This window comes from Mobula birostris, chromosome 2 (assembly GCF_030028105.1).
Source record: "Mobula birostris isolate sMobBir1 chromosome 2, sMobBir1.hap1, whole genome shotgun sequence".
In the NCBI taxonomy this organism is placed as follows: domain Eukaryota; kingdom Metazoa; phylum Chordata; class Chondrichthyes; order Myliobatiformes; family Myliobatidae; genus Mobula; species Mobula birostris.
The window spans coordinates 190568515-190593433 of record NC_092371.1 but is presented as its reverse complement, the minus strand read 5'-3'; the positions used below and the strand labels follow the sequence as shown (position 1 = coordinate 190593433).

The 24919-nt window shown below is 40.0% G+C and overlaps 1 protein-coding gene across 1 annotated transcript in view; it reads left to right on the top strand.

Moving 5' to 3' along the window:
• LOC140211075 (protein disulfide-isomerase A6-like) overlaps positions 1 to 24919 on the top strand; it is a 45664-nt gene that overhangs the window by 3673 nt on the left and 17072 nt on the right. Inside the window, exons 2-10 of the mRNA XM_072280508.1 lie at positions 6848 to 6986; positions 7070 to 7127; positions 7221 to 7347; positions 7439 to 7545; positions 9816 to 9940; positions 14400 to 14514; positions 17981 to 18118; positions 24084 to 24171; positions 24263 to 24335. Coding sequence (XP_072136609.1) covers positions 6848 to 6986; positions 7070 to 7127; positions 7221 to 7347; positions 7439 to 7545; positions 9816 to 9940; positions 14400 to 14514; positions 17981 to 18118; positions 24084 to 24171; positions 24263 to 24335 — 970 coding nt within the window. The remainder of the gene's footprint in view (positions 1 to 6847; positions 6987 to 7069; positions 7128 to 7220; positions 7348 to 7438; positions 7546 to 9815; positions 9941 to 14399; positions 14515 to 17980; positions 18119 to 24083; positions 24172 to 24262; positions 24336 to 24919) is intronic.

The window sequence follows — 24919 nt, the reverse complement described above, 5'->3', positions numbered from 1 at the left end:
ACATTGCCCCTTGTCGGTACCTCTATGTATTGCTGCAAAAAACTATCCTGCACACATTTTACAAACTCCAAACCATCCAGCCCTTTTACAGTATGGACTTCCCAGTCTATGTGTGGAAAATTAAAATCTCCCACAATGACAACCTTGTGCTTACTACAAATATCTGCTATCTCCTTACAAATTTGCTCCTCCAATTCTCACTCCCCATTAGGTGGTCTATAATACACCCCTATAAGTGTTCTTACACCTTTCCCATTCCTCAATTCCACGCAAATAGCCTCCCTAGACGAGCCCTCTGATCTATCCTGCCAGAGCACCGATGTAATTTTTTCTCTGACAAGCAATGAAACACCTCTCCCTCTTGTCCCTCTAATTCTATCACACCTGAAGCAATGAAATCCAGGAATATTTAGTTGCCAATCACACCCCTCCTGCAACCATGTTTCACTAATAGCTACAACATCATACTTCCAGGTATCAATCCATGCTCTAAGCTCATCCACCTTTCTTACAATGTTCCTAGCATTAAAATAGATGCATTTAAGAAATTTTCCACCTCTTACTCTCTGTTTATCACTAACAACTTTACTATCTCCTTTATCTTCCTTCTCCCCTACATCTGTTCCTACACTCTGGTTCCCCTCCACCCTTGTAAAGAGTGGGTGCTTGAGGCTACAGTGAATGATAGTCTTCTAGGAAGTGATAAATGTTGCCACATTTGGAGAATATGCTCTTCCAACCTGTGCACCCAACACTGATGGTCCTGGAAGAGATGGTAATGTCTGTACAGGAACCAAAAATATAACAATGTAGGTCTGTTCTAGAAGTGCAACTTGCAAAGTCTTGGATTAGGTGTTACTGGTCATTCAGTGACCTTACATGAGTGATCATGATTAGTAAAGTCACTTTACCAACTCCATTTCTTCAATTCGCAATTTAGGATAGCCATGATCCTAACTAGTTGGTCAACATCAGATCCCATCTCAGTGCACACTGGGATCAAGCAAGGATATACCATTGTTTCAGTATTTTTTTCAATACTTCTTGCCACAATGCTTTGCAGCAGAGTGGAGCTAATTCTTTGGATAAGTGGCACACGGTTCTTCCTACCATCCCTTCCACTCCAGATTCACAGTATCCTCTATATCAATATTCAAGATGCTTTAAGTAGATAATGCACACCCGAATGTTTGAAAGCCAAGCTACAAGGCATCATCAGCTCATTCATTGAAGCGGAGGAGAAGACGGACTTGGCACTTGGTGCTTACAAAACAAAGATCCTTTACAGCCTGGACTTGCTGTGCCAGGATACGGGATGTCTTGGATCGGGTCCAGAATATTCTGAAGGGGGAGGGTGAGCAGCCAGTTGTCTTGGTACATGTTGGTACCAGTGACATAGATAAGACAAGGGAGGAGGTCCTGAAGAGGGATTTCTGGGAGTTAGGAAGGAAGCTGAGAAGCAGGACCTCCAGGGTAGTAATCTCGGGATTACCTGTGCCACGTGCTAGCGAGGGCAAGAATAGTAGGATCAGGCAGATGAATGCGTGGCTGACAGACTGGTGCAGGGAGCAGGGCTTCAGATTCTTGGATAATTGGGATCTCTTCTGGGGGAAGTATGACCTGTTCAAAATGGACAGGTTACACCTGAACCTGAAGGGGACCAATATCCTGGCGGGCAAGTTTAATAGAGCTGTTAGGGAGGGTTTAAACTAATTTGGCAGGGGGATGGGAACCGGAATGATAGAGTGGAGGAAGGGGAAAACAGAAATAAATCTAAGATAGTGAGCAGTAAAGATGTCAGGAAAGACAGGCAGATGATGGGGCAAATTTGTAGCCATTGAGATGAGTTGCAGTGCAATAAAGTTGCAGTGCAATCAAAGCAAAAAGTACCAAATACTGGTCTTAAGGTGTTATATTTAAATGCACGCAGCATAAGGAATAAGGTAGATGAACTTGTCATACAGCTACAGATTGGCAGGTATGATATTGTGGCCATCACTGAGACGTGGCTAAAGGATGCATGTCTCTGGGAGCTGAACGTCCAAGGATACACGGAAGGATAGCAAGGTAGGCAGAGGGGGAGGCATGGCTTTATTGGTAAAAAATGATATTAAATCATTAGAAAGAGGTGATATAGGATCGGAAGATGCAGAATCTTTATGGGTTGAGCTAAGAAATCGCAGGGGTAAAAAGACGCTGATGGCAGCTATTTATAGGCCTCCAAACAGCTGCAGTGATGTGGACTACAAATTACAACAGGAAATAGAAAAGGCTTGTCAGAAGGGCAGTGTTATGATAATTGTGAGGGACTTTAACATGCAAGTAGATTGGGAAAATCAGGTCGGCACTGGATTTCAAGAGAGAGAATTTGTAGAATGTCTGCGAGATGGCTTTTTAGAACAGCTTGTTGTTGAGTCCACTAGGGGATCGGCTGTACTGGATTGGGTATTGTGTAATGAACCGGAGGTGATTAGAGAGATTGAGGTGAAGGAACCCTTAGGAGGCGGTGATCAAAACATGATTGAGTTCACTGTGAAATTTGAAAAAGAGAAGCCGAAATCTGATGTGTCGGTATTTCAGTGGAGTAAAGGAATTTACAGTGGCATGAGAGGGGAACTGGCCAAGGTTGTCTGGAAAGGGACACTGGTGGGAAAGACGGCAGAGCAGCAGTGGCTGGAGTTTATGCGAGAAGTGAGGAAGGTGCAAGACAGGTATATTCCAAAAAAGAAGAAATTTTTGAATGGAAAAAGGATGCAACTGTGGTTGACAAGAGAAGTCAAAGCCAAAGTTAAAGCAAAGGAGAGGGCATACAAGGAAGCGAAAATTAGTGGGAAGACAGAGGATTGGGAAATTTTTAAAAACTTACAAAAGGAAACTAAGAAGGTCATTAAGAGGGAAAAGATTAACTATGAAAGGAAGCTAGCAAATAATATCAAAGAGGATACTATAAGCGTTTTCAAGTATATAAAGAGTAAAAGACAGGTGAGAGTAGATATAGGACCGATAGAAAATGATGCTGGAGAAATTGTAATGGGAGATAAGGAGATAAGGAGTAACTGAACGAGTATTTTGCATCAGTCTTCACTGAGGAAGACATCAGCAGTATACCGGACACTCAAGGGTGGCAGGGAAGAGAAATGTGCACAGTCACAATTATGACAGCGAAAGTACTCAGGAAGCTGAGTAGTCTAAAGGTAGATAAATCTCCCGGACCAGATGGAATGTACCCTCGTGTTCTGAAGGAAGTAGCTGTGGAGATAGCAGAGGCATTAGCGATGATCTTTCAAAAGTCGATAGATTCTGGCATGGTTCCGGAGGACTGGAAGATTGCAAATGTCACTCCACTATCTAAGAAGGGGGCAAGGAAGCAAAAAGGAAATTATAGACCTGTTAGCTTGACGAAAGGGGGCAAGGAAGCAAAAAGGAAATTATAGACCTGTTAGCTTGACATCGGTGGTTGGGAAGTTGTTGGAGTCGATTGTCAAGGATGAGGTTACAAAGTACCTGGAGCCATATGACAAGATAGGCAGAACTCAGCATGGATTCCTTAAAGGAAAATCCTGCCTGATAAACCTATTACAATTTTTTGAGGAAATTACAAGTAGGCTAGACAAGGGAGATGCAGTGGATGTTGTATATTTGGATTTTCAGAAGGCCTTTGACAAGGTGCCACACATGAGGCTACTTAACAAGATAAGAGCCCATGGAATTACGGGAAAGTTACATACGTGGATAGAGCGTTGGCTGATTGGCAGGAAGCAGAGAGTGGGAATAAAGGAATCCTATTCTGGTTGGCTGCCGGTTACCAGTGGTGTTCCACAGGGGTCCGTGTTGGGGCCGCTTCTTTTTACATTGTACATCAACGATTTGGATTATGGAATAGATGGCTTTGTAGCTAAGTTTGCTGACGATACGAAGATAGGAGGAGGGACCAGTAGTGCTGAGGAAACAGAGAGTCTGCAGAGAGACTTGGATAGATTGGAAGAATGGGCAAAGAAGTGGCAAATGAAATACAATGTTGGAAAGTGTGTGGTTATGCACTTTGGCAGAAGAAATAAACGGGCAGGCTATCATTTAAATGGGGAAAGAATTCAAAGTTCTGTGATGCAACGGGACTTGGGAGTCCTCATACAGGGTACCCTTAAGATTAACCTCCAGGTTGAGTCGGTGGTGAAGAAGGCGAATGCAATGTTGGCATTCATTTCTAGAGGAATAGAGTATAGGAGCAGGGATGTGATGTTGAGGCTCTATAAGGTGCTGGTGAGACCTCACTTGGAGTACTGTGGGCAGTTTTGGTCTCCTTATTTAAGAAAGGATGTGCTGACATTGGAGAGGGTACAGAGAAGATTCACTAGAATGATTCCGGGAATGAGAGGGTTAACATATGAGGAACGTTTGTCTGCTCTTGGACTGTACTCCTTGGAGTTTAGAAGAATGAGGGGAGACCTCATAGAAACATTTCGAATGTTGAAAGGCATGGACAGAGTGGATGTGGCAAAATTGTTTCCCATGATGGGGAGTCTAGTACGAGAGGGCATGACTTAAGGATTGAAGGGCGCCCATTCAGAACGGAAATGCGAAGAAATTTTTTTAGTCAGAGGGTGGTGAATCTATGGAATTTGTTGCCATGGGGAGCAGTGGAGGCCAAGTCATTGGGTGTATTTAAGGCAGAGATTGAAAGTTATCTGAGTAGCCAGGGCATCAAAGGTTATGGTGAGAAGGTGGGGGAGTGGGACTAAGTGGGAGAATGGATCGGCTCATGATAAAATGGCAGAGCAGACTCGTTGGGCCGAATGGCTGACTTCTGCTCCTTTGTCTTATGGTCTTATGGTCTAAAACATAGTGATCTGACACAAAAGTTCCATGACAAGACACTGGAAAACATAAACCATGTACCGCAGCAACTACCTCTCAGTGAAGACTGATCTTGATGAAATTCATTTTTACCTTCAGTGCATTGTCCCTTGCCCATATGAGGAAAAGAGTATTTGAAAATCAAAACATCAACTCTGGCACAAAGCTCATGGTCTATGGGATGTTGTTGATTTCTGTCTTTCTGTGTGCTTCTGAAAAGTGGACTACTTGAGCAGGTACTTCAAAGTATTAGAGAGTCATTAACAGTGAGATCGCTGCAAAATTCTTCAGGTTCACTGACTGGGCACATGAATTAATATCAGCTTTCTTTCCCCCAGTGAACATTCCCAGTACTGAGATCCTAATTGCACTCAATTGGTTCTGTTGGATTACACAATAGATTTAAGGTGTAAGGGATGAAATATAAAGGAGATTTGGGAGTAAGTTTTCATAAAGAGGATGATGGTTATCTGGATTGATCCGCTAGAGGTAGATAAAATTATAACATGTAAGAGGAAGTTGAACGGTAATTAGGAAAGGTGTAAAAGGATATGAGTCTAATTCAGGTATATGGGATTAGCATAGATAGGCAATATGATTGCATGCACAAACTGGACTAAAAGGACTTTCTCATCCAGGTTCCCTTTAATTCCCAGTCTCTGACGAAGAAGTTTAAAGTTGTTTTCATATCCCTGTTAACTCCTGGATATCTCTACTCTGGAACCACTCCAAATGGAGAAGGAGCATCTTGGATGACTGATAACCTTGAGTCATTCTGAGAGCTTGTGGAACCCATTGAAAAGAGTGGAAGGAGTATCTCACTTCATATACTCCCCACCTGTCCTCTCTGAAAGCACACCCTGCAGCAGAGCCCTCACATCTACAGACTGGTGGAAGCACATCATGCTCAACCCCCAAAAAAATGCCACAGAAGATGATTCAGGAATATAGTGTTTGTTATTGCTTAGTAATCTGTAATGTGAGGGGTTAAATCTCACCATGATTGATTTCAAGTTTGCAAGTTATTTATAAAAATTGAAAGAAAATAACAGCAAAGCATTTCTGAAGTGTTTGAATCTGCAATTAATACTTGTATTTTCCTTACAAACTTAAAAAGTGAGCAGGTGGAAGAAACCGGACCCAATTTACCTACATTAGTTTGTTATAGTGAACCCTCAGGTTCAAATGGGTAAAGGGAGCACTCTACTGGTAGAACTTGAAAATCTGATGTACGTAAGACTGAAATAAAATGGAAATACTGTAATTCAAGCAGATTTTTGTAATGATCACGTATTTTGAAGGGTTTAAGAGAACCTCAAAATATATTTAAACCAACCAAAATTCAAGGGGTGAAGAGTCAAGAAATGGTGTACAGAAAAAGTAAACACAAAGTGCAGCAATGAGTGTGGGAACAATGCAGTATCCAAATACAGACATAAAGCAAATCCACTAGCCACTAGTTTATTATGCCAAGATTTTCACTTGGATAAAAACTTAAAAGATGATGGAGTATCACTTAAGCCTGACTCTTTTTTTAAGAGTGCATGCTTTATCATAATTTTTGGAAAATGTTTAGTAGTAATGGTGAGAGCATTGTTTGTAGCTTTCTAATTTTGATTAGAAACCTGAATGACACCTCACAACTTAAACTATAGCATCTTAAAGAGATTAAAGTAGGAGAAAATCAGAAGGTATTTAGTTAATGTGTAATGAGGGGGTGACTCAATTCTAAAATTAGTTATTGTTACCATACTACTTCCTGCTGATAGTCAATGCCCTTGCAGTCAGTCATAATGTCTTTGCTTATGATTATACTTTCACTATTGACTATACATTTCTCAAACAATCCTGTGCACTCTCCGGGTTGATTGTAATACAGGCTTCATATTTATCAGGCTCAATATTGGAAATGTAGTTTTGCTACATGACTGAAGATGTAAATACAGGTTGTAATTAATGAAAAACTTAATTATTACTTCTCTTAAATTTTCAGGTATTTTAGCATTCACATACATTTTGACAGTGAAAGCATTCTACTCATCAACTAATGTGATAAAGTTAACTACAATAAATTTTAACACTCTAGTTATTCAGAGTGACAAACTATGGCTAGTAGAATTTTATGTCCATTGGTAAGTGAAATGATTTTATTTTAGTTGGTTTTGCACTTTATTATTTGTGATGTAGTGCTAGGTGACTTTGATGTATATTGCAGGTGTGAACATTGTGAACAGTTTGTTCCAGAGTGGATTAAAGTAGCTAGTATTCTGAAGGTAACTTGAATATGTCATTTAAAGTATTTAATTTTGTCATTTTTGTTCCCCATTTTAATGATGAAGGTTATCTTTGCTTTCGATTGTAAACAGGGCATTGTTAAAGTCGGTGCAATAGATGTGACTAAATATGCATCTATTGGACATCAGTATGAAATTGAAGAATTTCCCACCATCAAATTCTTTGGAGTTAATAAGAACAAGCCAGAGAAATATTATGGTATACAGTTAACCTCTTCATAATGTGCACTATATTTTTTAAAAGAATTTAAAAGAATTTGGTTTAAAATACCTGAAATATAATTCCGCAGGTGGAAGATCAAGTGCAGCCATTACCAGTGGAGTCTTTAATTCTATTCGCTTCATTGTAAGGAAGAGACTAATTGAGAAAAACAGCATATGTGGATCTGAAGGACAGGTAAGTAACATATTTTCAATTTATCTGCCATCTATAAAATCAGTTTTTACACCACAAGAAACAGAGACACAAATTTCCTACAGAAAAACAAAAACTATGAATACCATTAATGCCCTATGTGTTCATTATTTCACCGAGTAAACATAAATCTGCTGTATAATTTTCTAATAACATTAACAAACATAAATAAGCACATTAAAATATTTAAATGCCCAAAATGAAACTGATATCAGATAATGAACTACCATTGCAACTTGTAAGCAGTGATTAGTTTTGAAATCACATAATGTAATTTTGCAAACAGAAGATACACTTCAGTAGAATGGAGCACAGCAGGGAGAAACTTGACATAACTGGTCTGAATAACAATCACAACATTTATACAGACAATGATTGCTTGTGTGTGTGTATGTAGATATGTTAGAAAAGATTTGAAATGGGTCCTAGGGCCAACTTTGCGAATATGGGGATCTGCTGTCACTAAATCAGCAGATAACAAGAATTAAGTGTATTTCATCCAAAAAGCCCTTGGGAAAATTATAAACGTATTCTATATTTATGATACAAATGATGAATACTACTTGCTAAATATACACTATGCAAATTTTGACTCAGAAAATGAGTTGAAATGACTTTATTTCTTACATCCTTCACATACATAAGTAAAAATCTTTACATTATTTCTCCATCTGAACGTGCAATGTGCAATTTATAATAATTTGAAATAAACAGTATGTACAACAGGATAGTCAATGTAGCATAGAAATACAATTGTATCAGTGTGAATTAATCAGTCTGATGGCCTAGTAGAAGAAGCTGTCCCGGAGCCTGTTGGTCCCAACTTTAATGCTGTGGTACCATTTCCCAGATGGTAGCAGCTGGAACAGTTTTTGGTGAGGTGACTCGGGTCCTCAGTGATCCTTCGGGCCTTTTTTACGTACCTGTCTCTGTAAGTGACCTGAATATTGGGAAGCTCACATCTACAGATGTGCTGGGCTGTCTGCACCACTCTCTGCAGAGTCTTGCGATCGAGGGAGGTACAGTTCCCATACCAGGCAATGATGCAGCCAGTCAGGTTGCTCTCAATTGTGTTCCTGTAGAAAGTCTTTAGGATTTGGGGACTCATGCCAAACTTCTTCAACCATCTGAGGTGAGGCACTGATGTGCTTTTTTTCACCAAACAGCTGGTATGTACAGACCATGTGAGATCCTTGGTGATGTGTATGCCAAGGAACTTAAAGCTGTTCACCCTCTCAACCCCATAGCCATTGATGTCAATAGAGGTTAGCCTGTCTCCATTCCTCATTCCTCCTGTAGTCCACAACCAGCTCCTTTGTTCTTGCAACATTGAGGGACATTGACAATGATAAAGTTTTAGTATTCTCCAAATATATTTTGTAACAACTGAGTTATTTTCGTGGAGTGTCATCGAAAATTGCCAAAGATTGGTTCATTCTCGATAGTTGGACATTGCGGGAAAATGAATGTTAGTTGATCACAGATAACATGGAAATAGGTGGCAAATAGAGTATGATCAGGGATGGTGAAGATGAAATTATCCATTTTGGCGAGAAAAATTAAAAATGAAAGATTTCAGAGCTCAAAGTCAATGTAACTGGGTACTGTAAAGAATAATTTACAAAAGGATAGTTTGTATCATGTCCTACAGAGAAATTGAAAACTTTAGGGAGATTGGTAGTAAAATACATTTGGAGTGCTGTGTACAGTATTGACCTCCTTATTTAGGGAATGTTAATGCAATGGCAGCAATTAAGCAAAGGTTTACTGGACTTGCTTGAAATGAGCTGTTCACAAGGAAGGGGTAACAGGCTAAATTTGTATGCAAAATTAGAAAAGTGAAAAGCAACTTGATTGAAATGTTTGAGATCCTGCAGGATCTTGAAAAGATAAACGTGGATAAGTTAAGGTCACTGTTTAAAAATAACAGGTTGTCTGTTTAAGAGAGATGAAGTATTTTTTTCTTCTGAGGGTCATTAGTCTTTGGACCTGCTTCCTCTAAGGTTGATAGGAATAGCTCCTCTGAATATTTTTAAACCCGATCTGGGGACATTCTTAATAAGCAAGGAATTGAAAAGTTACTGTACATTGATGGGAATGCAGAGTTGCTTCATCAGATCAGTGATGGTCTTATGAACGATAGAGAAGGTTCAAGAGCTGAATAGAAAAATAAAACTAGAAGATCTGAAAGCCCTCTAAGTTTTAGCTATTTTCAATGTATACAGTAGGTAGCAATTTTCTTTTTGAAATAGTGTCACCGAATAACGAATAAAGATGCATTTGAACTGAACGATAGCAACTTTGATAACCGGATAGCTGGAGGTGATGAAATATGGATTGTGGAGTTTTATGCGCCTTGGTGTGAGCACTGTTTAAGGTGAGTAATAAAGTTCCTTGCAATTTTTAGAAATACCAATTGCTTTTGCTTGGAAATTATTTTAAACTGGCATTATATGCAATATAACCTAGAGTATTAAATTATTGCTCTTCACTTCATAAATGTGCAGAACATCACACTGTTGTTATCCTTTCTGTACAAGTGTTCAATTGTACTTTAGTGGAGGAATTGTCAATAGTTCCGTGTGTAGTTGATATCATCATTGGGATTTTCCACATTTTAATTTGTCAAGATCACTTTTCTTACGAAGTACAGCCAGTTCAATTTATTTATTTTTATTTAGAGAGACAGCATGGAACAGGCTCTTCTGGTGCAACAATCTGTGCTGCACAACATCCCATATTTAATCCTAACCAAATCACAGGATAATTTACAATGATCAATTAACTTACCAACTCATACACCTTTGGAAGGAAACCGGAGCATCTGAAGAAAACCCACAGTCACAAAGAGAATATACAAACTCAGTCACCCTGAGCTGTAATAGCATTGCGCAAACTGCTTCACTATCATGGCGCCCCAAGTGCTGTTCATGTGAGGTATATTTTGCAGGATTGCCCAGCTTTGAATTAATTTGTTAAAACATGATTAATAAAGACATCTTTTGGTTCATATTTTGAAGCAAAGTGGTAAATAGCTATCTGGAGAGAAATTGTTTTGCTCGTAATAGTACATGCGGATGTGTCCTTTGGTGCCAATATTGGTGTTTACCTGACAAACACAGAATGAGTCTGAGTATTTTTGGGAATCTGGTTGATGTAATAACTTCATCTCTTGAGAGGAGGAACACGAATCTGCATACCACTTGAAGTCAGAGAAGTCAAGGTATGTAATGATGGCCCAGGAATCTGGTTGGTCCTGTATAAAGTTTATAGTCTGTTCAAGGTAATTGGAAACAAAAACAATCCTGTCAGTTCACAGATATTAGATTAGATTATGAGGGCACTCAGTCCTCGTTTATCGTCATTTAGAAATGCATGCATTAAAAAAGGATACAATATTTGAGCATATTATAAGATTCAATATAATATATTGATCGATATTTAACCATTTTATGGACAGACATAGAAATACAGCCATTATCACCCTTCACAATTTTTCACAGGCCAAGGGGGTTTAACAACTTTCAGATGCAACAGTAACTAAACGTCAACACTTTCACGTAAGCGGTGCATCAGGCTTTAGGAGAGTGTAGGTGATTATGGTCTCAGCTGCTAGTCATTAGCTAGTGGTAGAAACATGGAAACATAGAAAATAGGTGCAGGAGTAGGCCATTCGGCTCTTCGAGCCTGCACCGCCATTTATTATGATCATGGCTGATCATCCAACTCAGAACCCCGCCCCAGCCTTCCCTCCATACCCCCTGACCCCCGTAGCCACAAGGACCATATCTAACTCCCTCTTAAATATAGCCAATGAACTGGCCTCAACTGTTTCCTGTGGCAGAGAAATCCACAGATTCACCACTCTCTGTGTGAAGAAGTTTTTCCTAATCTCGGTCCTAAAAGGCTTCCCCTCTATCCTCAAACTGTGGCCCCTCGTTCTGGACTTCCCCAACATCAGGAACAATCTTCCTGCATCTAGCCTGTCCAATCCCTTTAGGATCTTATATGTTTCAATCAGATCCCCCCTCAATCTTCTAAATTCCAACGAGTACAAGCCCAGTTCATCCAGTCTTTCTTCATATGAAAGTCCTGCCATCCCAGGAATCAATCTGGTGAACCTTCTTTGTACTCCCTCTATGGCAAGGATGTCTTTCCTCAGATTAGGGGACCAAAACTGCACACAATACTCCAGGTGTGGTCTCACCAAGGCCTTGTACAACTGCAGTAGTACCTCCCTGCTCCTGTACTCGAATCCTCTCGCTATAAATGCCAGCATACCATTCGCCTTTTTCACCGCCTGCTGTACCTGCATGCCCACTTTCAATGACTGGTGTATAATGACACCCAGGTCTCGTTGCACCTCCCCTTTTCCTAATCGGCCACCATTCAGATAATAATCTGTTTTCCTATTTTTGCCACCAAAGTGGACAACTTCACATTTATCCACATTAAATTGCATCTGCCATGAATTTGCCCACTCACCCAACCTATCCAAGTCACCCTGCATCCTCTTAGAATCCTCCTCACAGCTAACACTGCCACCCAGCTTCGTGTCATCCGCAAACTTGGAGATGCTGCATTTAATTCCCTCATCCAAGTCATTAATATATATTGTAAACAACTGGGGTCCCAGCACTGAGCCTTGCGGTACCCCACTAGTCACTGCCTGCCATTCTGAAAAGATCCCGTTTATTCCCACTCTTTGCTTCCTGTCTGCTAATCAATTCTCCACCCACACCAATACCTTACCCCCAATACCGTGTGCTTTAAGTTTGCACACTAATCTCCTGTGTGGGACCTTGTCAAAAGCCTTTTGAAAATCCAAATATACCACATCCACTGGTTCTCCCCTATCCACTCTACTAGTTACATCCTCAAAAAATTCTCTGAGATTCGTCAGACATAATTTTCCTTTCACAAATCCATGCTGACTTTGTCCGATCATTTCACCGCTTTCCAAATGTGCTGTTATCACATTCTTGATAACTGACTCTGTCTGAGCAGTACTGAGCTTTCAATTGCCTGTCACTTTTAATTCTTCATTCCACCCTCGCCCTGGCCTACTTTTCATTGGCCTTAATGCCCAATGTAATCTTAAAGGATCAACTTTCATCTGTAAACATGCTGACCTCAGGACTTCAAATTAAACTATTTCAAGTCTGTTTTCTTTTCCTCTATATCAGTTGCCATGAAACTTCTGCTAGTGGTTATCCACCTGTAATATTTACTGTTTTTCTTTCTCCATTGGCATTACTTGATCTGGCCTTCCCTATAGTTCTGAACTAGATTTTGCAACCTTTACATGTCCCTTTACTTGTTTCCTTTCTCTCTAACTGTTTCACCAATGTTCAACCACAACAACCATAGCCTAACCCTATCAGAAATGCTTTCTTTGTTCTAACAATCCCTCCACCACCCTCCATGCAACTTAAAACTAACATTTTTTGCTCTCCACTTCTGATGATGGGTATTTGACCTAAAAAAAAAATCACTTTTTCCACCAATGCTGTCTGACATGCTGAAGTTTGTCAGCCCAGTGGATTTCAGTTAATTGGGACATATCGGAGCTAGTACATTTTGGCCCAATTAAGTGGCTGCCCCAATTAGCTGAAATTTCATGGCAATGGTTAAAAATGTATTAAAAAAAAAGACAAACTACTATTTAACTGAGTAACAAATTAAGTATTTAAATGAAATACAGAACAAACTGGAACACTACCAATACTATTGGTGGTTGTCCATCATATTCGACAATGACAGGAAACCTGTGTGTGGAGAGTTTCCAAAGTGGGAAAACAGTTGCACTGGGGTAGTTCCACTCTCGATCTCAGAGGTCCAAGTCCAATGGGATGAGTAAATTTCATCACGGGGGTCTTCCCTCGTTGCAGTGGATGACCATGATGACTCCTTTGCCTTGTCATGCCCTTCACGTAGCGTTACAGAACCGCCTTCCTGGCCAGTGGATCTCATTGTTCATTTCATCCACCCAGTCTGCCGTAGCTGACAGGCATGTCCCTATCTTATCAGCATATGGGACCTGTCAGCTCCCCTCAGCTGGTTTGGCCCAACTGTCAAAGCAGTGTTCCGGGGTGTGGCTGCTGTCACTTGTTGGAAGTAGTGAAATCGTTTCATTTTCATTCCCAGCCATTTCTGGCATTTCCGAATCTGATTGATTGAAGCTACAGTGAGCAAAACAGTTCTAAATTGTCTTACTGCTTACTTCTCACGACCTTTCAGTGACAGTAATCACTGCTTTTTGAACATAAATTCACACAATGACACTATTTAAAAGCTCTTCGCTCAAAGCATGGTGTAGTGTCTAATGGCCACATGACGTGCAGGTGACTGATGCTAGTTAGAAAATGTTCAGCAGCAGTCTCCTGCCCCATTTAAGTGGCATATTATCCAGAATAAGCAAAGGGCATCCCAGCTATTTTCTCCATTTATTTTTGTCCTTTAAGAGTTGTCCCACATAAGTCGCTGCCCAAATTAACCAACAGCCTAATTAACCAAAATCCACTGCATTTTCTGTTTTTATTTCTGATTTCCAGCATCTGCAATTTTAAAATTTTGATCAGCCTTTTAAATGTATTTGAGCAGTTAATATAACAGTATATTAAAAGGATAAATAACTTCTGAAACAAAACATTGAAAATGCTTGTTAAATGAGGGACAATATCTAAAGGGGCATTTCTAAAGAAAAATATGTTTGTAATATAATTGTTTTAGTTTTTAAAAGTTATTTCTGTATCAATATTGTGCCAACATGTTAGTTTTATTCTTGCAATTTTATGATATAGTATCTAAGACAACAAATGCTATTTTTTTTTTAGTCAAGAACTTACATGGACTAATGCAGTTGTTGAATTAGCAAGGCGGACCAAGGGAAAGATTCATCTTGCAGCTGTAGACTCTACAGTAAATCTTGTATTAGCCAGTCGATTTCGGGTGAGCATATATATATAATTGTAAATGTTTATAGACACAAAATGGGCAACATCACATGTACAGTATTTGAAAATATGCAACCATAGTCATTAGAAAATAGATACTTTATTGATCTCAAAGGAAATTACAGTGTCACAGTAGTATTGCAGGTTCACAAATATACAATATTAGAAGAGGAGTAAGAAGAATAAATTTAAAAAGCTACTAAAAGCAGTCTAACAGGATGGGGTCATCACGTCCCTGGCTACAGGTTGACTCATTACAGAGCCTTATGGCCGTATGACTTCGTATAGTGCTCTTTGGAGCAATGTTGTTATTTTAGTCTATTGCTAAAAATGCTCCTCTGTTTCGCCAAGGTGGCATGTGGAGGATGAGAAACATTGTCCAGAATAGCCAGGATTTTCCATAGGGTCCTTTGTCCTACCACAGCCTCCAGTGTGTCCATTTTGAATCCTATAACAGTGCCAGCCTTTCTAATCAGTTTATTGAGCCTTTTGGCACCACCCGTATTGATGTCATTGCCTCAGCATACCACCACATAGAAGATTGTTCTGGCAACAACAGACTGGTAGAACATGTGAAGCAAAGGCCTGCATACAGGTGTCCCCCGCTTTTTGGATGTTCGCTTTACGACACCTCGCTGTTATGAAAGACCTACGTTAGTTACCTGTTTTCGCTAACGGGTGATTTCACTGTTACGAAAAAAGGTAGCCACGAAGAAAGGCAGTGCGCACCCCGAGCGGCCAAGCTCCTCCCTCGGAACTGCATTCTAGCCGGCATTGCTTAAACACCTGCCTGTGAGCATCTGTGCTTTATGTCAATTTATTTTGAGCATCCGTTAGCAAGATGAGTCTAAGGTATCGGAAAAGCCTAAAAGAGCTCGTAAGGGTGTTACACTTAGCGTAAAACTAGACATAATTAAGTGTTTCGATCGTGGTGAACAAAGTAAGGACAAAGTGAGTTTGGCTTGTGGAAGTTGACGAAGATGATGTTGAAGAGGTTTTGGCACCTCATGACCAAGAGCTGATGCAATTGGAAGAGGAAAGGATAACAATCGAAACCGAATGCAGTAGTAAACAGACCGAAAGTGAAGTCATTGAGGAACTGAACGTGAAGCAACTGCGTGAGATTTTCACTGCAGTTGACAACAATGATTGCAGAGAAGTACGACTTTAATTTTGAAAGGGTATGTAGGTTTAGGGCATATTTGCAGGATGGTTTGAGTCCTTACAAAGAACTTTATGATAGAAAAATGCGCGAGGCTAAGCAGTCAAGCATACTGTCATTTTTCAAGCCTGCCACAGCAGACGACGAACCTTGACCTTCGACAACGAGGCAGGTAGATATAGAAGAAGACAACCTGCCTGCCCTGATGGAAACAGACGACGATGAGATGACACTCCAGTGTCCCACCACCCCAACCTCCGACGACTCAGCCTAACACACCATCATCAGTGTGCTCACTGTCTTCCCGATTCTGCTAAGTGATACTACACTGTACATACATTATTTCTACTTTATATAGACTGTGTATTTTTATGTGTTATTTGGTATGATTTGGCAGCTTCATAGCTTAAAGGTTACTGGAGAGCGCTTGCGCAGTGTTTCCCCCGAGAGCGCTTGCGCCGAGTGTTTCTACCGAGAGCGCTTGTGTGAGATTTTCGCTACGGTGGACGGTGCAATGATTGCAGAAAAGAATTTCCACTTTATATAGGCTGTATATTTATCATATCATTCCTGCTTTTGCTATATGTTACTGTTATTTTAGGTTTTATGTGTTATTTGGCATGATTTGGTAGGTTATTTTTTGGATCTGCAAACGCTCACAAATTTTTCCCATATAAATAAATGGTAATTGCTTCTTCACTTTACGACATTCCGGCTTACGAACCATTTCATAGGAACGCTCTACCTTCGGATGGCGGGGGAATCCTGTACTCCAAAGGACTTTGGTCTCTTCAGGAAGTAGAGGTGACTTTGGCCCTCCGCATTGGTGCTCCACGCAAATATATCATCCAGGTGCACCCCCAGGGACTTGTAGGTCCTCATCACATCCACATCTTCACCATCAGTAGTAACAGGGAGCAGTGCAGGCTCAGTCTTCCTAAAGTCCATCCCCATCTCCTTTGTCTTACTGTTGAGCTGCAGATAATTCAACTTGCACGTCAAAGTGCTCCACCAGGGGCCTGTATTCATCCTCCTGCCCTCCCTTTATACACCCAGCTATTGCTGAGTCATCTGAGAATTTCTGCAGATGATATGACTCTGTTATGTCCCAGGTATACATGGTAAACAGGAAGGAGTCAGTACTGTCCCCTGAGGGGCCTCAGTGTTGTCAAAGCCATGTCTGACACACAGCCCTGAAGCCACACAAACTGCAGTCTGCCAGTCAGGTAGTCCATTATCCAGAATGCAATGAAAGTACCAGCCTGCATTCATTGGAGCTTTTTCCCAAGCAAAGAGGGCTGTATGGTATTGAAGCACTTGAGAAATCAAAAAACATAAGTCTTACAGTGCTGCCCTTCTTATCCAAATGGGAGTAGGCTCTGTTCAGCAGGTAGATGACAGCATTGTTGACTCCCATGTGCTTCTGGTAGACAAACTGCAGGGGACTGAGGGCTGATCTGACCAGGGTCGGATGTGAGCCAGGACTAGGGTCTTCATGATGTGCGAGGTCAGAGCCACTGGATGGCAGTCATTCAAGACTTTGGGTCTAACAAATCAGGAAATAGGCTTTTCACTATTTAAAATTTTCCCACACTTCAGTCTCCTTGGCACCGTGTTTACTTGCGTGCATGTTTCTTCTCAATTTCCGTCCTTTCAGTTGCATCACTGCAACATAAGTCAGTAGATGTCTTTCAGACCATTTCAGCTGTCAAGAAGTTCATCACTTTATTTGATCTGATTTTATCATTGATCTTCTCTAGATTCCTTCCTGTAGTATGTGCTCTTGGTGATTTATTTTTCCTTGTTTAATGCAGCAACTACAACTCTTGCTCAACTTTACTAATCATCTGAGCTCATTCAATTGTCTTTGTACTCACCAGCCTTAAGCAGTATGATTTGCTTTCAACAATGCATTTAAATCCTTTCAATGTAACAAACAGCTAATTCAAGCAAAAACATTATATTTGTAAAGGCCATGTTGTACAAGATTCCAGTAAATAGCTAATGTTACAATTTTTAATTAACCTTTATCCATTCTTTCCATTTAAGGCCATTGCCCATTTATTCTGTCATCATTCATTTTTCTTGATTGCTTCTAAAAACATTCATTGTAACTGTAAGGATTTTGCTGTAATAATTTCCTTGTTTCAGGTTCACTAATTTGATGAACAGTAAAATGTCAGTATTCTAATCTTGGTCTTTGCCACATTTTCACTTTTTATTCTTGCTGATTTTGATGAGGAGAACAAAATAATTGTTTATTCATAATAAGCCTAAAGAAATTATTGTTATTTCCTAGATACAAGAAGTTCCAATGATTAAGATATTTCAAACAAACAAGGAAGTTGTTGACTATAGTGGTGAGAAATCCGTACCCGGCATTATTGCTGCAGGACTTGAGCTGTATTCTAAGATGTCACTATATAAGCCATTTGAGGTAAGAATTTGGCTTGGAAAGAAGTATTTCTGCATTTAAAAGTGTTGGTGAAAAATTTCAAGTATCACAACAATAAGGCAGGTACAGATGACGTATAATTGGAAAATTTAAATTATACTGTGAAGCATTGAACAGTGTATTCGTGTATTGAGATTCTTCCGTTATAAGCTTTGCCCAGTATACCCAATAGAGACCAGATCATGTGAAAAAGAACACCTATGGTGTTGGACATTCTTAGACTACAGCACTTTTTCGGAGCTTATTTTTAAGTTTCTTTCCTTGTATATATTGATAGCAAAAACTATTACAGGAAGAAAGGATATGGCTTTCCTAGGTTATGACAAGGTTCCAATCTGGGAAACTGTCCAAATCTCAAATTGTTTGTAAATTGGAAATGAACGAGAATTTTGCATATGAAAGAATCACAGAAATGGCTATGATAGGAAAGTGATCAGGTGTGGGAAGAGTGGCTGCCAGCCAACCTCATTGATTCAGGAAATGAGTGAAATAGCTCAACACTTTCATGTCTGCTTAGCTTCATCCAGACGCAGATTATTGCTGCTTGGTGTGGATGGAGAGAGAAGACGTGTATGGCCCCATTCTCACCTGGTGATACCAGATACCAGAACACCACCCCCCCCCCACCCCCAGCAGCTGGCAGATCTCTCACAATCTATCCCAAATGCTTATTTCTAACAACAAATTTCATGATATATACACTTGGTGATCACTTTATTAGGTACCTCCCGAACCTAATGAAGTGACATCTGAGTACCGGGATGATCGTGATTTTCTGCTCCTGTAACCCATCCACTTCAAGATTGGATGTGTGTTCAGTGATACTTTTCTGTACACCACTTTTGTAAAGCATGGTTATTTGAGTACTGTCACCTTCCTGTCAGCTTGAACCACTCTGGCCATTCTCCCCTGACCTCTCTCATTAACAAGAAACACAGCAGGCCTGGCAGTGCCTAAGGAAAAGAGGAGACAATCGACATTTTTGGCCAAGACCCTTCTTGAGGATATTCCTAATGAAGGGTCTCAGTCTGAAATGTGGACTGTACTCCTTTCCATAATGCTGCCTGGCCTACTGAGTTCCTCTGGCATTTTGTGTGTGTTGCTCTTTGGATGTTTCTTGTTTTTTGCACAATTCCCTGTAAACTCTAGAGACTGTTGTGCGTGAAAATCCCAAGAGAACAGTGGTGTCTGAAATACTCAAACTACCCTGTCTGGCACCAACAATCATTCTATGATCAAAGTCACTTAGATCATATTTTTCCCCATACTGATGTTTGGTGTGAACAACAATTGAACCTCTTGACCACGTCTGCATGCTTTTGTCCATTGAGTTGCTGCCACATGATTGGCTGATAAGATATTTGCTTTAACATACAGATTGCATTAACATACCTAATAAAGTGGCCATTGAGTGTACATCAATGATAATAAACCTAATTCTGATTTTATCTGTTGAGCATTCATAATCCACAGAGGACCTGTGCACTTAATGAATAATTATATCTGACTGGTATATTATGATAACAGGGTAGATGTTGAGAGGATATTTCCCCTTGTGGAAGAATTAGGACTGTGGGCTATTTAAAAATAAGGGGGTTGCATATTTCAAAGAAGTAAATAAGTATTTGATAAATAAATGGGGATGCAGAATTGAGGTTACTATTGGGTCAGCCATGATCTTGTCAAAGAGCAGAACAGAGGCAAGTGGACTAATCCTGCTCCTAATTCATACATTGGAATGTAGAATGCTGTTGCGCTATTACTAGATAAAGCGATTCTTATTGTACATAATCCAAATAATTAGAGGTTTTAGGGCTATTTGGATTAGATGTCTATCAAAAATAAGGGTTTGAAATCTTTCCTGAAAATTATATGTACTGTATATTTAATTGAAAAAGCAAGATAAACAAATGATATTTGCCTGGAAAAATGTTGAAACTGCAGCATATGATTGGGATCCCTGATTAAGAGGGTTTCACAGGTTCTTAGTCTTTAATCCAGGGCTTTTCCACCAAGGTTCCGTGAGAGATTGTGATTTAAAAAACATCATTTTTTTGAACTTTGCGCAATGTTAGTGCTCGCAGTGGTGGGCAGTGACCAAGCAGACCCATTAGCAATCTCATTAGAAGTCTTTCAGCCCAGTGTGGCAACACACAGTAGGACCATGTTTATTTGGTTGAGTCTATTCTCAGTTTTTGACGTGAAATAGGGGAGACCATTGATAATTGGAGAGCATTGTATTACACGGAGGGGAGGATGGTAGGCTGATAATTGCTTCGCGCTGTTTTGCACGGAGAGGGGGATGGTAGGCTGATGAGGAACGTGAAGTGTGTTTTCTGAGCATTGAATGGATTTGCCCATTTTTATATTTTATTAACCAGTTTACAGACATAGCTGATGGTCCAACATGGTGATTTTTGAATTATAGTCTTCTGAGTCATTTCACTGCACTAGTGCAACAACAGACAAAAAGTTCATCTTTATAATGAAAGCTATGTATCACTGGGTTTTATATGGACTAGTGATCCAAGTTGTCCTATTCCATTGTGCCTAGTCTGTAGCAAACAACTAACAAATGCAGCAATGGCTCCAGCAAAATTGAAAAGACACTTAACTACAAATCACAGCCATATGACACATAAAAGTGCTGATAATTTTAAATGGCTCTTCGCAAAACAAACAGAGGAAAGCTTTTGTTAATAAAGTCACAGTCGGTAAAAAAGATCAAGAAGTAAGTTATTTAGTAGCAGAACCTATTACCCTGAAAAGGAAAAGTCACACATTTGGTGAGAACCCAGTAATGCCAGCATTTAAAATTATAGTGGGTAAAATGCTAGGACAAGATGCAGTACGTGAAATTGATAAGGTTTCATGCTCGATGATGATGGCTGATTCTTCGCTTGTGACTGTAGAGGCTAATTCTGGATCTGCAGACTCTGGAGCAATAGGGACACAGGAACAGCTGAGATGCGGGCACATCCTTCAGCTCCTCTTCAGCAGTCACTCTTCCGGATTCCTCAAAATCCCTGGCTGCGCGTGGCTCAGCGGTCTCTGTCACAATTCAGCTGCTAACAGTTGTTGACCTTGATGTTTGCCTGACAGAGCTGCTGCTTAAGTTGGTCTTTGTACCTTTCATGCAGGACACCATGATCTCTCTTGCCCTGGGAGAGATCTCTGTAGAGTACTGCATTTGGTAACCTGGAGTTGTCATTGCAAGACACGTGGCCTGGCCAGTGGAGCTGCCTGAGCAGCAAAGTGGCTTCAATGCTGAGTCTTCACCAGGATCTCATTGTTGGAAGCTTAATCCTGTCAGCTGATATCCATGATGGAACAGAGGCAGCGCTGTTGGAAGTGCTCAAGCAACTAGATTTGCTTGCTGTGCAGGCAAAGACTTCGGAGCTGTATAGCAGTGTTGTGATGACTGCAGCCCTGTACACTTGGATTTGTGTGGGCAGACGCCGCTAGTAGTTCTTCCACACATTTCTGGAGGCACCTGAAGGCACTGCTAACTCTGGTGGGTTGATTGCCAATGTTCCTTACTATTGTTGCATCGTTGGAGATGACGCTGCCCAGATGGGTGAACTGCTTAACCACGGTGAGTGGATGGCCCTCAGTTTTGTAAATGCCACTGAGGGGTTTCTGATGGAGGATCATTGTTTTCTTCAGACTGACCATTAACCCAAAAGCCCTTGCAGCCTTGGTTAACTGTGACTGCAGCCCGTAGACGTCCTCTGTGTGCATGAGGAGAGTACAGTCATCAGCATATAGTAGCTCGAGAGTGTGCTGTTGCATGGTTTTTGTTTGGGTGAGATGGCGGCTACTCTCAAACAATACGATAAGTCGAGGTAGTGATGACATGTCACATGATGCTGAATAGGTGTTGTGTGATAAACTGAAAAACAATAGCTTGTCTATCCGGGTTGATGAGTCAACAGAGTTCACCAATAAATGCCATGATGTAGCATTTGTAAGATTTGTAAATGATGGTGAAATTAAGAAAACTTTTCTGTTGTAAAGTGCTTCCCAAAACAAAGGCCAAGATGTATTTAATATTTAGTTGTCTTATCGGGAAACAGAAGGTCTGTCTTGGAGAAACTGTTGGCATCTGTACTGATGGTGCTGCATCAATAGTTGGCTCTATGAGAGGTTTCGTTTCTCTTGTTTAAAAAAAAGAAAATCCTGACGTCACGATGTACTGCTTTCTTCACAGAGAGGTGCTGATGTCAAAAACACATTAAATGAAAAAAAAAGTGCTACAAAAATGGTTAACTTTATCAAACGAAGACTAGTTCGCTCGAGAATGTTTAAAAAACTGTGTGAAAACCTGGACAAAGAGCACACCAATCTCCTGCTACACAGAGAAATCCGGTGGCTTAGCAGAGGAAGAGTTCTCAACAGGATGTTTGAACTGAAAAGTAAATTGTAGGAGTATTTTCAAGAAAATAGTAGGCCAGATTTTGCTGAGTGCTTTGAGAATGAAGATTGGCTGCAGAAGCTATCCTACTTGGCAGACAATTTTCATTATATGAACCAGTTGAACAAGTCTGCAAGGCCCTGGAGAAAAAGTTTTGACTTCAAGTGACAAAATTCTTGGATGTAAACGGAAACTGAATGTTTGGAAAAATCAAGTAGCAAAGGGAAATCTTGAAATGTTTCCACTGCTGCATGGGCTTGAGAGTGAGGAAGGATCAGAAGGTCTCGAGTCTTATTGAAAACCACCCAGAAGAACTGCAGAACAAAATTTTTCCTCCCTCTCAACACAAGTGTATGACTGGGTGAGGGATCTTTTCTCTGAATCTTCTGCTCAGCCTGGGAGCCTGAGAAGATGAGATTTATTGACCTGCCCTTAGACATGTTCTGGATTTCTGTGAAAGAAGAGGATCCTGGCATTCATAGGAAAGCAACATTTTGATGCAATTTTCAACTTCTTGCTGCATGTGTGAGGAAACTTTATCTTGTTTGACAAGCATCAAGAGCAAGGATAGAGATCATCTCATTTCAGTTGAAGGTGAGATCTGTGTGTGCTTATCTCAAGTTTACCCCAGAATTGAGTATTGGTGCAGCAAAAAACAAGCACAGGTTTCACATGTTAGGCCTACATTTGAACCTGATCATGTCACTTAGTAAGAAAATAGTTTTTCAAAGTCTTGTATAATATTGTGTCTTAGGCTATTTCTTCATTCAGATTGCTTTGGCTTATGGTTTTTAGTAACTTTACGATTCAACATTGTCAATAAATTTTCATGTTGTAAATAGAATTAATTGAAATCAATTTACAACCTGTATTAAATCTACCAAACCTGCCTATAGAAAAATTAAATCCCTCTTTGGCTTAAGCCAGTTTTTAAAATTTATGAAAGGGAAAGAAAGAGTAATTTTGAGAAAGGTAGGTTAAGCCTGTATTTTTTCAAGAAAGGTTGGCTAAAAATTCATTCTGTACTCAAAAGAGCATTGATAATTATTTTTGAATTATTATATCTACAACTTACTGATCATGCTAACGTACCGTGAGGTGTAGATATAATAATTTTTACGCAGGGGTTCCCTGAGACCTGAAAATGATTTCAGTGGTTCCTCCAGGGCGAAAAGGTTGAGAAATGCAGGATTAATTGGTCACATTATTTCAAATTTAGATTGATGTCATTATCACTGCCTAATAATTTATTTGTGCTAGATGAATTATTTCTGTCAGATGAATGAAATGGTGCCATGAGCGGCTGTGGAGGCCAAGTCATCGGATAAGTCAGAGATAGGTAGGTTCTTGATTAGCCAAGGCATCAACGGGTATGTGGAGAAGGCAGGGGAATGGGGATGACTGGAAGAATTGGATCAGCCCATGGTGGAGCAGACTTGATGGGCTGAAAGGCCTACTTCTGCTTCTATATTTTATGGTCTTTATAACATCATAACCTAAAGTTGTTTTACAATTTATTTTAATTTGTTTTAGCAAATGGTCAGTGCAGAAGTTGTGAAGACGGTCTGTGGTCTCCGGGTATTATGTATTATTGCTGTATTGCCTCCCATTTCTGACACAGGTATCGTAATTCAGTTGAATGATACAAATTATATGTTCTAGAATTCTTGTATGCTTTTCATTGTTTTTTAATGAAACCTCTCTGTTATCAGGACCTAGTGGCAGAAGTGATTATCTGGGTTTATTGATGAAAATAGCATACAAGTACAAGAAGAAAAAATGGGGGTAAGTGACTTCCATTCAGTGTTTTTTTGTTGAATTGACAATTCAATGAGTGATCAGTGAGAAGGAGAATAATGCTGATTTCCTGCAAGTTGGAAAGACTCATTGCCAAGTAAGCTTGCCTTCCAGTAAGTACCTCTTTGAATACTTTCAGATAGATCACTTTTGTTATTTAGGCAATATGGATGCTAATTTGCTTTAAATTTGGGATGTTTGATTGTATATGCAATGTTCCACATATGGAAAGGATGAAGAGTAAGCAAAATGAAAAATCAGTGTTTTTTATGTGATTCTAGTACTAGCAATATAGTTAGTAAATTCAAACTGCCTTGTGACTCATTTTATCAGTTGGGAAAGCCATCTCCTTTCTCCATCCCTTTTCGCCACTTGGATTATTTGAGTAAACTTCTGAGATTTGACCCATTGAGTAAGTGCCTGTTCCATGTTTCAATGTATTCATCTAAAAGGATATCTAAAGGTAAACAACAGGAATTCTGCAGATGCTGGAAATTCAAGCATCACACATAAAAGTTGCTGGTGAACGCAGCAGGCCAGGCAGCATCTCTAGGAAGAGGTACAGTCGACGT